The following is a 14,547-nucleotide window of genomic DNA, read 5'->3' on the forward strand; positions in this document are numbered from 1 at the left end:
GGCTTGTTGGTGCACATAGGTTCAATCTGATCTTTCTGTGGTTTTTAATTCCTATCTAGATTATAGCGGGTCGTTATTTATGATGTTAATGATCTGCAGCATGTTTTATTACATAGAAAGTATCGTACCTAATTTAGAATCTGATTTTTCCGTGGATTTTATTCCTTTCTATATGTATAGCGGGTCGTTATGTATGGTGTTGACTATCTGCAACATGTTTTGTTATATAAATTTTTTCGCGGATAAAATGTATCCAAACAAGTGGATATCTCTCGCAGTTTTCTAGTCGAACTGAGGCAGCTTAACGCTGGTTTTGGATTTTAAGCACACCAGCCACTTGCCCGCGCCAGATTAGGGTGAGAACTGATAAGCATCCCCCATGTTTTTGTCTTAAATTATATTTCCCAAATCATATATTCAGTAGCTTTTGAAAAGGAAAATATAAGATGGGCAGTACATTTTTATCGGCATTGCAAATAATTTCAGAGTCGCCTAATTTAAACTAGAGGTGCAAACGGATCGAATATTAACCGGATACGGATACGGATATCCGCTTTTTATAATATATAGTAAATAACATAATTTTTTTCATAATATATATTAGGGTAAATTTCGCTGTAGATCACTAAACTTTGTTATTTGTCACGAATTGGTCACTCAAGTTTGATTTGTTCCTTTTGAGTCACTCAACTTTGTTATTTGTCCCAATCAAGTCCCTCTATTTTTTCCATCCAAAATTTTAACGGAATATGCTAATTCCGTTAGTATTTTGGATGGAATATGCTAATTCCGTTAATATTTTGGAGGGAATGAGTATATTCCGTTAATTTTTTGGACGGAATAGGAATATTCCGTTAAATTTTTGGATGGAAAAGTATAGAGGGACTTGATTGGAACAAATAACAAAGTTTAGTGACTTAAAAGAGACAAATCAAACTTGAGTAACCAATTCGTGACAAATAACAAAGTTTAGTGACCTCTAGCGAAATTTATCCTATATATTAAACTATATAATATATATCTACTATTCAGATACAAATAATTAAAATTCAAAACCATATATGTATCCATATCCGCACAGATATTCGGATATCGGATATCCGTATTAAATTTTTGAATACGGAGTCAAATACGATCGGATAATATCTAACCCGTTTGCACCCCTAATTTAAACCCAAGCGACGCAGCTCTATTGGAATGTTATTTAACAGAATTGCAGGTCTAATGCAGATGATAATTAAAATATAAGTTTGTCGTCAAGCATCAGACGATTATATTCAAAGCAAAACCTCACTTATATCCTAGAAAAAATTAAAATGTTACTCGAGCCCGCATTGAGAACGCACTATGCAAGGGGGCGTTTGGTTCGTGCTATAGATCATTCCAGAGAATGTCATTTCAAAGAATGTGTTATTGTCATGTTTGATTCGGACATAGTTATTGTTTTAACATTCTAGAAAATGTGTCATTATCATATTTGGTTTGCGCATAGCTATTATAATATCTATCAAGACATATTTTCACTATTTTTTAATTATTAACTAAATTAGTGCATATTACGTCATTTAATTTTGAATGGAATAACTATGCTCAGTAATTTTTGTTGCGTAACAGTACGTAATTATATTTAGAAAAAAAAATACAAGCTAACTTAATTAATACATATTACGTCATTTAAGTTAGAAGGTAATGGTAATAGATATGCTGAGTTATTTCCGATACTTAGCAGAATTTGTATTTAGAATAAATACAAGCTCTCCAATAAATTATGTTTATTAAGTTATTTCAATTTAGAGGTTATATTAATTTTAGAAGATTATGTATAACAAGTTTATAGATGTGCCTACATACACGGATCAAAATTTAGATCATATTGGAAAATTAAAATCATACATATGAGATCTAGATAGTATTCGTATCGAAATTTAATTTATTAATTATATAACATAAAGCCGATAAAACATAAAAATATCATTCGGACAGAGACGCAAGACGATCAAAGATTCACAGGAAATCTGCTACAAAAACACCTTGTTAATACATAAACCATATACTTCATACCCATTAAAACTTTTTAAATGACAAAATAGAAAATGACTATATCATTCAACTAATAACATATTAACATAGTGATTATTTATTGAGCTTCTCCACGTGGTAAACATTTTATGAGCTAAAGTGTCCCTCCAATTGGTCCATTTATCTATTGATTCAATATGTATAATTCGCTCACCATCTAGCTCCTCCAATAGTAGATTGGCCTCTTGCATTTTGACATCCAAAGAATACAAACAAAGAATATACAAATTCATGCAACATATTAATTATAACAAAAACAAAAAACGAAACAGCATGTTAAAAAAAAAAAAAAAAAAAAAGGGCAATCTAGTCAGGCTGGATTTGCTAATTTTATGTCAGGCTCTCCAGATGTGCAACATGCATCAAGAATTGTAGCACCGAATACAAGTTTCATACAGGTGTTCATGCTAGTACAATTTGGTAATGTATCAGCTGTACTGGGCAGTACCAGTATTTAAGTCCGGTGTAAACCATCAGATAAGAACTGCTTGGTCAGAAGACAAATCTTTAATTCCAAAATTTCAATGTACTTTCAATATAATATAATACCTCAGTTATAAGATTACAGCTTGTTCCCCTGATGGTTGACAGGCCACTAACCAAACATTCACATGCACTTTAAATATAATACCTCAGTTACAAGATGAAATTAACTAAGAAAACACGATGAAATAAATGATTTAGCTTGTTTCTGTTGAGGCTTTAATTTAGAATTAAGAAACAAAAGAGTAATTCTATTGACTTGCACATCATATGTATCTTTCTTAATTAGTTGATCCATACTGACGAGTAGAATTTATGAATACCATCAATCATTTCCCTCAATGCTAAAGCTCTCACTCTTACTCAATTTTTGGGTTGTGCTCCATTTTACCTGTTACCACATCTCCACTTCTTTCAAAACAAGATGAAATTAACCAAACTTTTTTAAGTCCTAATCGGATTCTTTGTTTAGCATCACATAAGTCCTACAACTTTGTTCAGTGTCATTGTCATCTACTGATAACTGACTCCACTCAGCCAAAAGCTTAACTTTCCATAAAATATCTTAATGGATGGAGGAGCGTCTAACTAATCAATGTGGGCTTAAAGCATCTGGCATACTTGGAGACAGGAGAAAGGATAATAGGCTTACTTGGAGAGAGGAGGCAATAAGGATCGGGTGGAGAGGGTGCAGATTGTAAGATATTCACCTATAAGAATTGGTTGGTTCGTTCATAATTTCACAGTGTAGGCAGAATTTATCTATATAATCAAAATTCACAAAAGATGATTAGATAAGAAGCAAGTGTATGACAAGTCAAACACAGTATAATTCTACATCGATCCTTATTTTGGTCAAAACGCAGTAATCAAGCCCTGACTCTATTGCTGAAATTTTAACCGAATTATAGAAATTCTTCAAAAGAAAACCAATCTATGATACTTGGAAGTGAATCACAGTAAAAAATGACAGCAAAGAGCAGATACATTGCATCTGTAACCATCCTGGTAAAGTACCTATACGAAACGTTCTCAATATTTTTCACTCCGGACTATCTGTGTTGTAAAAAACGTTCGTTTAGACTGATTAGTAATTGGCGGTGACCAAAACATTACAGATTTTTCTAACTAATTGGACGATTATTCCCAATTATAGCTGATTATTCTTGATTATGGTCAATTATTCTCGATTTCTCGATTAATCGCTTGGCGGTACCCTATGTGTCCGACAAACGCATATCGTTATTTACAACACTGCTCCGGAGTAGTCAAGATAAACTTTTGCTCATTTCCTTCACTCTCTTTGTATAGGTTGTCCATAAGAACAGTTTTACACACTCTAGAAGGAGAGAATGGATGAATTTGCTCAGAAATATTCTCCTTATTGTTGAAGATACTACGTACTCTGGATGAATGTTAGGAGATGATTGGCTTTTCATTAGTAAAATGAGAATGTAGAAAAAAAAAATTATGTTAGTTTCTGGCACTTGCTTAACTTTTATTTATTTTTTCCTAGTTTTTCGTAGTTTTAATATAAATTTTATTTTATTTAATAAAATTGTCAGCAAACAATTTTCAACTAACCCAAAACAAAATATTGACATCATTTTCATCTCTATTATCTCCTCTATTTTCTTACCATTCCTCTATACTTTCAGATCTCCATAACTCGAACCTTTTTATCATTATTCCCATCCTTCTTACAGCCACTTTATCTCTCGCAGTCAAATTTTCATCATTCTAATACATAAAAGAAAATAAGATCATAATCAACAAAATTCAGAGAAATGATCAAAGATATAGGATTGGAGAAGACAGAAGAAATATCCTTAGGGTTGTGAACGAAGCGAATTCGGAGCGGATAATACTAATACCAATTCCATATCTACATTCAATGAGCATATACGAATACAAATATAAATAGTGAACAAGTGTCAAAATGTAAAATCAAATTCATCTTAAACGGATACAGATACGGAGCAAATACAGACATAAAACAAATAATTATTAGATAATTGATTCATACAAGCGCTTTAAGATGCAAAAACCAATTAACAAAATTAAAAAAAAAACAGAAAATTAAAAAAAATCATTTAACCATCTTTATGTACATCAATGAGTACCCAAAGAAATTCTCACTACAGAAGTAACATTTTTGTAAGGGAGAATTTCATATATACAACTTTTTTGAAAACTTGTTGGGTAGCTACCAAGGTTCGTGAGGAAAATCGAACTCTCGATGTTTGGGTATAACAACTCTAGAATATTTTTTTAGCCAATTGTGCTCCCTTCCATTTTTCTTCGTATATACAACTTAAAAACAGTAAAATTACGTATCCTAACTCACTAAAAAATAGTCGACCCACGTGATTCACTAAAGCAATCCACTCACGTGGGCTATATACAACATTTTAGTCCGGACTGGCCTCAATTTTTAGTCCCACAGCTAAGATTAAAATGAAAAATAAATAATTTACACCCCCAAGTACCCTGATTCCTGCATCATTTCATTCGCAAAAAAAAATGAAAATAAAAGCATGAAGTTCTTTTGATAGGTCGAAATAAGTAATTTAAAGATTTGACAATGAGGAGAGTTCAAATGCCTCCGTGTTTTTGTGTCTCCATCATGCCTCCATCTCTCTCCATCATTTTCAAAGTTTAAACAGTCGATCCGAACTGCTCAACCTAACCTCCATATTAAAATATGTTTGGAGACCAAATTTTATATTTTTAGGAATTTTTTTACTATTTTTTTAGATAGGTACAAAATCAGTAAATCTGAACCATCTAAAAACAGTATTTTTTTTTATCTATCTAAAAAAATGGTAAAAAAATTCCTAAAAATATAAAATTTGGTCTCCAAACATATTTTAGTATGGAGATTAGGTTGAGCGATTCGGATAAACTGTTTGAACTTTGAAAATGATGAAGAGAGATGGAGGCACAAAAACATAAAGGCATTTGAACCCTTCTCTTTGACAATTGAGAGAGAGAAATCAAATTGAGTTACTAGTGTGTAATTAAAGAAAAAAAAAGTTCGTAATCAAAGTATGATTGGATTGTAAACCCCACTAAAATTTTATCCTTCATCTACTTACGAGTTGGACAGAGAACAAGAAGAAAAGAAAAGAAAATGAACACGGAATAAAACTCTTCATTGAGATGAAAATAGTTTAAAAAAAATTGAGAAATTTTCTTCATCTTCTCTATCTCTTCATTCACCTCTTTTATCCAAATTCGGAGGAAAACTCGAGTGAACACAATTATTATCTGAACTCAGAAGAAAACTCAAGTGAAACCGGTAGACTAGTAGACAAAATTCATAAAGATAGCTTCTCTGCACTGGAAAGTTCATCTACAATTGTTATGGTACATTTGTCCATCATCTCTTACAATAGAAATGAACATTCGATCAATTACAAACAATCGGACTATAGTCAGATGACAACAACATCATCACAAAATCATGGCAAGGTCGGAACAACCTTTCTTAATTATTCATAGTTCTTTTCCAACAATTCAGGTGCAAGTATCTCCTTCCGAGCAAACCTTAACATTATAAAGGTTTTGTTTGCCAAGAAAAAATCAAGAACAAGCATACATGAGAACACTTTCTTCTAATATTCTTTCTAGAAGTGATATCATGTCTGATCGAGCAAACCTTAACATAATAAAGGTTTTGTTTGCCAAGAAAATATCAAGAACAAGCATAGATGAGAACACTTTCTTCTAATATTCTTTCTAGAAGTCATATCATGTCTCTAGTAATGTTTATGTATTTAACCCACTATTACTAAGTGCAGGACGTCTCACAAGGTCCAACCTTTTAAGATACCTTTTTACCAGTGAATGTTGGGACACTATATTTTTTTTCCATTGTATAACATAGACACTCATAAACAGCAATAACAAAAGCAGTCTAAACATAACTAAAATAGCACAATATTCTTTCATTGTTTACATAATAATTATCTCATCTAATAAGTAAAGACTAAAATATCAAAGCCAAACAATGCGGCTTAGCCAGATTATGTCCAACAGAACACAGAACCAAAGCGAAGTTCAAAATACCCATGATCAATCATTCAATTTCAGGAGATGCTCATTGTTTACTAGCACAAGTAAACAATCACGAAGCTATATAATGCACTTAAACTACTGCATATAGATAGGTGATAGTGCATACCATTAAATAGTAGTTATGGTCATACTACATTATAAAATATCAAAACACTGCCACATGTAAAAGTTGACATACTTGTTGACTATTCATCTGCCATCTCCTCTGCAACATCACCCAACAGCTCTGCCATAAACTTCTCCTCCCTAGCAAGCAATTTAATTTCTTCAATCTTCAGCGCCTTGGCCTTTGCTTCTAAATCCTGCAGCCTTGACTCCCCCATTTGTGCAACCACGGCCTCAATCGTATGACCATGACTCAGGCCTTGTTGTCTACTAATCAGGACCTCGATGAACGACCTAAGGTAAAAATTGGACCTTGCGGCAGCATCACCGTTGGCCGCACCACTATTAACCACACCCCCATTGGTGTTGACACCACTGGCCACAGCACCATTCTCTGTCCCTGCAACCCTGTTGGTTTCAACTGAAACCTTACCTTTCGATGCTTTGGTGATATCTTCAAATAACTTGTGACACATTTTAAACACAGCCTTTTCATGAGGCTTTGAGAACTTGACATCAGGTCCCTTCTTTATCTTCTTATCATAATTATTCTTCAATTGACGAAGCTTGTTAGTGAGCTGTTTCTCAGTAACAGGGAAGCTGATTGACCCGCTTATACCTGAGAGGAAAGATGTATAATCCTTAGTAGTAGGAAGTTTTCCATTTTTAGAATGGTAATCGGACAAAGCCTGAAGGAGTGCAATCTCATCCTCTAGACTCCAGATTCGTTGGATTCCAGACACCGACTTCATGGAGAGAGATTGTTCTGAATCCGACAACTTGAGCTTTTTAGGTTCAGGTTCCTTGATTGGCGACTTCAGATTCTCCACTTTCTCTTGTTCCTCCTCGTCTTCTTCGTCAGAGGAAGAATCCTCGGATTCTAAGGGTTTTGAGGGTAAGCTTGTGGTTTTGGTAGGTGGGTCAGGATCGGAGTCGGAGTCGGATCCGGATCCGGAATCGGAGTCCGATTCGTTGTCGTCCTGCTCGGTGCGTTTGGGGGTTTTCGCATGGGAAGGGGTGGGCTGTGCGACGGGCTGCTCTTCCTCGGATGAAGAGTCATCGTCCGACTCCTGAGGTTGAACGACAACCTGTGGTGGGGTGCTTTTTCTCTTCTTCCCCGCCATGGATAGCCGCAATGCTCAAGCTAGAGGCAAGGGTTTAGGTTTAGAATTTGAGGAAGTAACAAATAAAGCGGGGTTGCTCGCTGTTGATCGAAATAGGCCACTCGGTGTGACCTAGATGAAAATTCAATTCCCCTGAGGTAACTCGATTTTTGAGTTTAGATCCGACCGTCTCGTGCATTTCTCCAATTCTCCTACACCGGATCAGTCCGGATTCTGATCGAACGGACTGGATCTAAACTAAAAATTTGAGTTACCTCGGAGAAACGAACCTGGTCATCTATCTGGCATATTGGATTCTCAGTTTCCTTTTTATTTTCTGATATTCAGCCCAGTGGGCTGATTATGAAGTTTAAAACGGAAAACTATTCTGGGCTAAGAATCGACGGGCTGCTCCTTTCTTGGGATTTTAATGTGCCATTTTCGCACAAAAAATATTATTGGGCTTACTTCCAATCCGGAAGTCCATATAGGTATTGGTATTTTACGTACATAGTTATTAGCTTCTGTTAATATGTTCTAAATAGCACACTTTAGCGTTTTCGGACCATAAAAGATATTGCGTTATTGATGTTTTTTAATCATTCTGCTATAATGCAATAAATAATATTTAATTCTTTGATTAATAATTATTAGATAGATTTAATTTTGATCACAAAATTTTAGAATGTGTCACTTTTTTTTTTTTAAAAAAAAAATCTGTTAATTGTGACTTCTTTTTTAATGTATTTTTCTAAAATTAATATATGTCGGCCGAGTGAGACTATGGAAATCAATCTCTACTGTAAGTTCCTATCTTCATTTTTTTTTAGTCGAAACAGTCAATCTAAGCCGGTCAACATCATCTCCAAATGAAAATTTACTTCAAGACCAATTTTTTTATTTCTTAGAATTTTCTTCAACTATTTTTAAGATAGATAAAATCACTACTTCAGGATGGTTCGTAATTTTTAGATGCAGTGATTTTTTACTTGTCTAAAATGAGAATTAAAAAATTCTAAAAATGGAAAAATGTGTTGTGTTGAAATGATTTTCTATCTGCTTAAATAAATTTACAGCACGTCACATGTGTGATGTATTATGTTTTTTTTTTTACAACTAGGGTAAAATTTCTGATCCGAAAATAATCAAAACAGTCAAGTAATCTCGAGATATCACCCATTATTTGCAGGACGGAGTTAGATTTTCGGACTATAGGTGTGAAACATATGTGAATTAATTATATAAATTTTTCTATGAAAAATGGGAGTCAATTTTGCAATTTCATGTTATTTTACTTACAATTATATGAAAAATCATACATATATATATAAAAAAAATTGAAAAAAAAAATAGAGGGTCAATTGACCCCATTACTCCTTCCTCACCCCGCCTCTGATTATTTGGATTTAGGTCCTAAGTTGATTTTTAAAAAAAATACAATTAACTTTTGCGCATTGAAATCTATTATAATTCACTGACAGCGCATTAGATATGTCCAATTATATTTTTTTTATCCAATTTTGATATCATTTTAATATTTTAAAATCAGCCAGATTGATCCATAGTCTCTAAATTTATTTTTAAAAAAGAAAGAATACCAAATAAATAATATAGTTTATTCTTCATCAAAGAATAAGATATGGAGCATATTAATTTAATATTTTTAATTTTATTATATGCTTTCAATTGTAACAACTAAATATTTCTTTTCACTTTGACATATACAACATGTATAATATAGCTACTGCTATCATATCATCAACTTGCACTAAATCGGTGTTATTACTCATTGGACTTTATTATACTAATTGACTTTTTGTTTATAATTTGGATTTAAAAACAATCTATTTTAATATTATTTATGAAAATCATTGAATAATTATTCTGGTCTATATATTATTTAATAAAAATACGTCATTTTGTATAAGATTTTCTCTCTTATATTATGTCCATGTTGCAATGTACAGGCACGATACTAGTACGATATTAACCAAGCATGAATGCTATTTTTAGATATTAGAAAAAAAAAACTTACTTAAATTTAAATTTCATACAATGCCTTGAATTTATTATGAATATTTTTTCAATATAAATATCTATAGACAAATATAAATAAAATATCTTCCATATGGTGTGTTCAATCATAACGAAAAAAAATTACAATTTAGTTACAATACATATCTTATTAATTAGATATTTCTATTTTCCAAATATACAAATACATATAATTATCCAAGTTTTTAAAAAATATAAACCAAATATTCATATCCGTATCTACTTAATTGTATTTTAAAGTATACAAATACGGATAATTTTGCATATCAGTTTTAAAAAATATAAAATAATATTCATAACCGTATGTACTTAAATTATATTTACATTTTTTTCATATTCACAAATCTTCGATTTTGATATCCATATCTACAAAAAAAAAAAATCGAATAATATCCGATTCATTTTCCGTTTTTCACCCCCTCCAATTATGAATTGGATTTAAAACTCATTCCAGGTTAGCGCAATTTGCTTGAAGCAGCCTGTTTGGCCCAATGGGTTCCTTTGCAACTAAGCCTAAAAAATCTTGATCGAACTGGCACTTTCTAATTACTACCCATCCAAGGAAATCATTTTAATCCCAAAAACAAAACAAAACAAAAGAAGCTATGCATGGACAGAGCAAAGGTGAAGTGAAATACAAGCAACTTCCTTATTCAGGCTCAAAGATTTTGAGCTTTTAATTGTATTTTACATTAGGTTTTCTTAGGAAAACCTGAACATAAATAAGGGATTTGACCAATATCTTGCTCAGAAGAAAAAATTTAAGCAAATTTTTTTTCGTTGTTGCCTCGAGTAGGAGCTTGCTCTGCATACTTGAATTAGCTCGCTCGTAGTACAACAATTCTCGCGGGAGATGCCAATAAAAACAGAGATCTCTCGCTTATCTACACAATTTGCCTAAAATTGTTACCCATAATTGACAAACTAATTGCTCTCACCAAAATCTAACCATGCCAAACAAGCTCAACATTCTTCATTTTAAATCTTAAACGCGATAACTTTTTTTCTCGTTTCTTCGATTGAGATACTATCTACTCGAACAATGTCACTTGCATTAAGACATAAATCAAGAAACTCAATTCCTGAAAATATTTCAGCACGCACGAGCCAGAGGCTTTAAACTGGAAATATCGAAAGATTCCATAAACAGCTGGTCTGAGATTCTTGCTTTTGCAGCAGCGAATCGGATGTATTCGTCGAACACTGAAGCTAAACACCATTTCTGAATTTTTCTATAGCATCCCACCAGACAACCGGTTCTATGCTGAAAAAATCACAATAAATAAAATAAAATTAGTTTGGAATAAATAATAGCCATGAAAAAAGTATCAAAAAAGTTTGCAATAACGTGTTGATGTAACACACAATTCTTAAATAAATATTCACAAAAATTGGAGCGATACGAAAACTAAAACAAATATTATCATAACTTACTTTGCCTCTTCTGCAATGGATGAGAACCGGGTGATTTCGGGCATCTAAAATTAAACAACAATAAAGTAGATATTAGTTTTGAAACCGTTACATAAAAACAATGTTAACTTTTGTACAATCTTATAGTTAGATAATGTTCTACGTACCAAGTAGAACTTTGAGAGCCTCTTTTATGGTTTCCTCTGGGATGTTTTCAGATGGTTCCTGCAAGGAATATAAATATATGTTTCAGTATGCTAAAATTTATATATAGTGGACTGAAATGTAAATATGAAAGTGTTTAATTGACAATTTTATTTTGACTTTAAGACATTTTTGTGTGAAGGAAAGAAAAGCAGGAGAAATTCAGGGGGCTAGGTCACATTATTTAGTGGGTTTACTAATTAATGACACATCAAATTTTTTTTTTCCTTTTCAGAATTTCTTATTACCAGCACACTAATTTTAAATTTTCTTTTTGTTTAACTGGATACAGATTGTTGTGCAATCAAATTTGCTGCCAGACAAATTTCAATGATGTAGACAAGATAACAATTCCCAATTCCAAGCTGCAACCTACCAACCACTTGCTGCAACTAGACTTGCAGGAACTATCGAGTCCGTATCCCCCTAGGTACCTGAGGTGAAATTAGTAAAAACGGACGGCCCAGATTAATTCCAGTCGGACCAAACTCAATCCAGTTCCTATGGAAACTATAGGGGGTCTGCTTTAAGATTCGTTCCAGGTTAGAAGAACGGTCCAGATTTATTAATTGCACCTCAAGCACCTGGGGAGGTCCGAATTCGGGACTATTGGTTGCACCAAGCAATTAAGGCCCTTATAGGGAAAATAAACAACTACTCACATTTGAATTGCAATATGTTCAGTTATCAACAGATATTATGCACAATTGCATATAAGATATCTGATATGTTCAGGGTATTATTAGACTGACTTCATTGGAATCAAATTAAAAGGCCTAAGCAACAGGAAGAGAAAAACGAGTGCGGGGAGGTCCAATGTCTGGTCAAGATTTGTGCGCACTTGATCTGTTCGAATCTTAATGTTGTACGCAAAAATCTTGATGCGGACTAAATGGAGCAGGCCATCTGACTCCCCCACGTACCCAGACCCACCCCTCACCAAAGTGACAATATACGCGTATAATTGACGTATTTCCGAACCGAACTACGAATAAAATGCAAAAAAAAAACATATAATACGTTTTATTCGCGAAGAAAAAGTGAGTCAAAAATTATTCGCGATAAAAATGCAATTTTTTTTCTTCATTGTATCGAATCATTCCGAATTATACCCGAATCACGAATTTTTGGCCCCGCTGATCTGAACCCCAACTATTTGTTTGTCACTATGCCTCTCACGACACGCGCACACAAAGAGAAAATGCTGATCTCGCTTATATATTGCCTTTATATTTTATTCTTTACACAAGAGAAGTGCAAAAGAACAGTGTTAAAACCCTTTTTTCTTATATATTGTAATGAAAGAAGTGCAAAAGAAGCACAAAACCCCAATTTAACACGGGGAAGAATAAGAAGAAGAAAATTTTGAAAAGAAACAAATAGTCAGAGTTTTGACCAGAAAATTCCAAATAAGAATATTTTTTTATAGTTCTTATACCAATACAAGTTATCAGTTTACCATCCAAAAGAAAATCACACAAGAGAAGAGATAAAAAATAATTACCTTGCTACCTTCTATGGCAAACTGGAATAGCTTAATTCCATTTGACTTCAGAAATTCTACATTCTCTTGAGGGTAAGGCTCGGGACAAAGATATCTACATCAAAATCAAACTCCAGATTAATTAAGGAAACAATTCGAGCAATTTACATTGGAATCCCTACTAAATCCGATTAGAATCTCATTTTAAAATTTGGTGATTTCACAAGGACCAAAAAGGTAATAATAACATTATTGAATAAAAAACGAACATTATTGAACGAAGCTTGAGAGTCTTCAGAAAACGAAAATTGGCAGCTTTGGGGAATCCGGACCGGTATATTCCTTCCTCCACCATGGCGAAATTGATCGGCGGATTCAACGGCTCTTCACTCGCCACGTCATCACCGACGAGGCACAGAGGCGCGGTGGTAAGGAGGCGGGGCACTGCTGTCTCTTCATCTATCAAATCTCCATTTCTCTGTTTCACTGTCATCTCTAGTTTCATAGAAAAGAAGATAGCTCTTTGCTCTGTGTGGAAGCGGAGAAAAGACAGAATTGAGAATTGAGAAGATTTTAATCTAGTAAGGGGTTTAGATGAGAAGAGAGTATTTATAGGAATTTTGATATGTTGCTCCCTTTCTTGTTCTCTTTTTCCTTTAGGTCTTTGTACAATTGGCTACTGAATTATTGTAAGATAAGAAAAGAAAGGTTCAGCGTTAGTATTCTCTCCAGTGTACCAAGAAAAAGAGACCTCCTTTTCCCTTGCAATATAAAACTTCCCTCAGGCTTACGGTAAAAGATATTGATAGAGTAGTTTTTGCTTCATGCAGCTTATGAACAATAGAACTGAAACTGCGTTGTATATGACTCATGCGCTGCATGAAGAGAAATATCCTCTGTCAATATGTTGACCCATGTTTATTGTATTAACAAATTAATTTATTTTTGTGAGGCATTTTGGACCGCTAGTAAGTGTTTGTTGGAGGTGATGTTGTCTTGTATTGGATGGAATGGAGAGGATAAAAACAACAGAGCATGGGGTTGACATGAGAGATACCCTGACGAGTGACGACACATGGGATTGAGGTGTTTGATAAATATGGAATTCGCCAATTTGGTAAAACTTAAAAGGTAAGAAACCGTAAAACGGAAAGAGTGACGCTAGATGTACACTGTAAATATCCATCTGTTGATTCTCCGACTATATTATTCGAATTTTTTTTATAAACCATAATTAGAAAAAAAAAATTTATAAAACCAATATGATTACTTTTTTTACAAAACTCATAAGAACCAAAATGTCATTTTGGTCCCGAATTTTTTTTTTTTTGGGATCGAAATGGCAATTCGATCCCAGGTATTTTTACAATTTTTCAAAATATTTTTCTCGAAATCTGTGAAAATGACTGGGACCAAAATGACAATTCGGTCCTAAAAAAAAGGGACCAAAATGACATCTCGGTTCTTATGGTTTTTGTAAAAAAAAAAACAAAGCAATCAAGTTGGTTTGATAAAATTTATTTTTTTATTTTTGGTTTCTAA

At 33.3% G+C, this 14,547-nt stretch overlaps 2 protein-coding genes across 2 annotated transcripts; both read right to left on the reverse strand.

Moving 5' to 3' along the window:
* Positions 1–6,460: 6,460 nt before the first annotated feature.
* Positions 6,461–7,946, reverse strand: LOC144553318 (uncharacterized). Its single transcript, XM_078301422.1, has one exon. It carries the CDS (start codon positions 7,869–7,871, stop codon positions 6,828–6,830), a length of 1,044 nt encoding a protein of 347 aa, XP_078157548.1. The 5' UTR covers positions 7,872–7,946; the 3' UTR covers positions 6,461–6,827.
* Positions 7,947–10,535: 2,589 nt separating this feature from the next.
* On the reverse strand, positions 10,536–13,714 carry LOC144553320 (inositol diphosphatase DSP1-like). The gene is made up of 5 exons (XM_078301423.1): positions 13,275–13,714; positions 13,027–13,120; positions 11,486–11,543; positions 11,340–11,383; positions 10,536–11,169 (listed from the first exon to the last, which is right to left on the reverse strand). Exons 1-5 carry the CDS (start codon positions 13,508–13,510, stop codon positions 10,999–11,001), a joined length of 603 nt encoding a protein of 200 aa, XP_078157549.1. The 5' UTR covers positions 13,511–13,714; the 3' UTR covers positions 10,536–10,998.
* Between the last annotated feature and the right edge of the window lie 833 nt (positions 13,715–14,547).

This window comes from Carex rostrata, chromosome 4 (assembly GCF_964058835.1).
Source record: "Carex rostrata chromosome 4, lpCarRost1.2, whole genome shotgun sequence".
Taxonomy (NCBI): domain Eukaryota; kingdom Viridiplantae; phylum Streptophyta; class Magnoliopsida; order Poales; family Cyperaceae; genus Carex; species Carex rostrata.

Coding starts and splice junctions, on each gene's coding strand:
- LOC144553318 (XM_078301422.1), bottom strand. CDS start 7,871: ATGGCGGGGAAGAAGAGAAAAAGCACCCCACCACAGGTTGTCGTTCAA.
- LOC144553320 (XM_078301423.1), bottom strand. CDS start 13,510: ATGAAACTAGAGATGACAGTGAAACAGAGAAATGGAGATTTGATAGAT. Junction 13,121..13,274: donor CTCAAGCTTCGTTCAATAAT/GTTCGTTTTTTA, acceptor ATTTTGATGTAG/ATATCTTTGTCCCGAGCCTT. Junction 11,170..11,339: donor TCCATTGCAGAAGAGGCAAA/GTAAGTTATGAT, acceptor TGATTTTTTCAG/CATAGAACCGGTTGTCTGGT.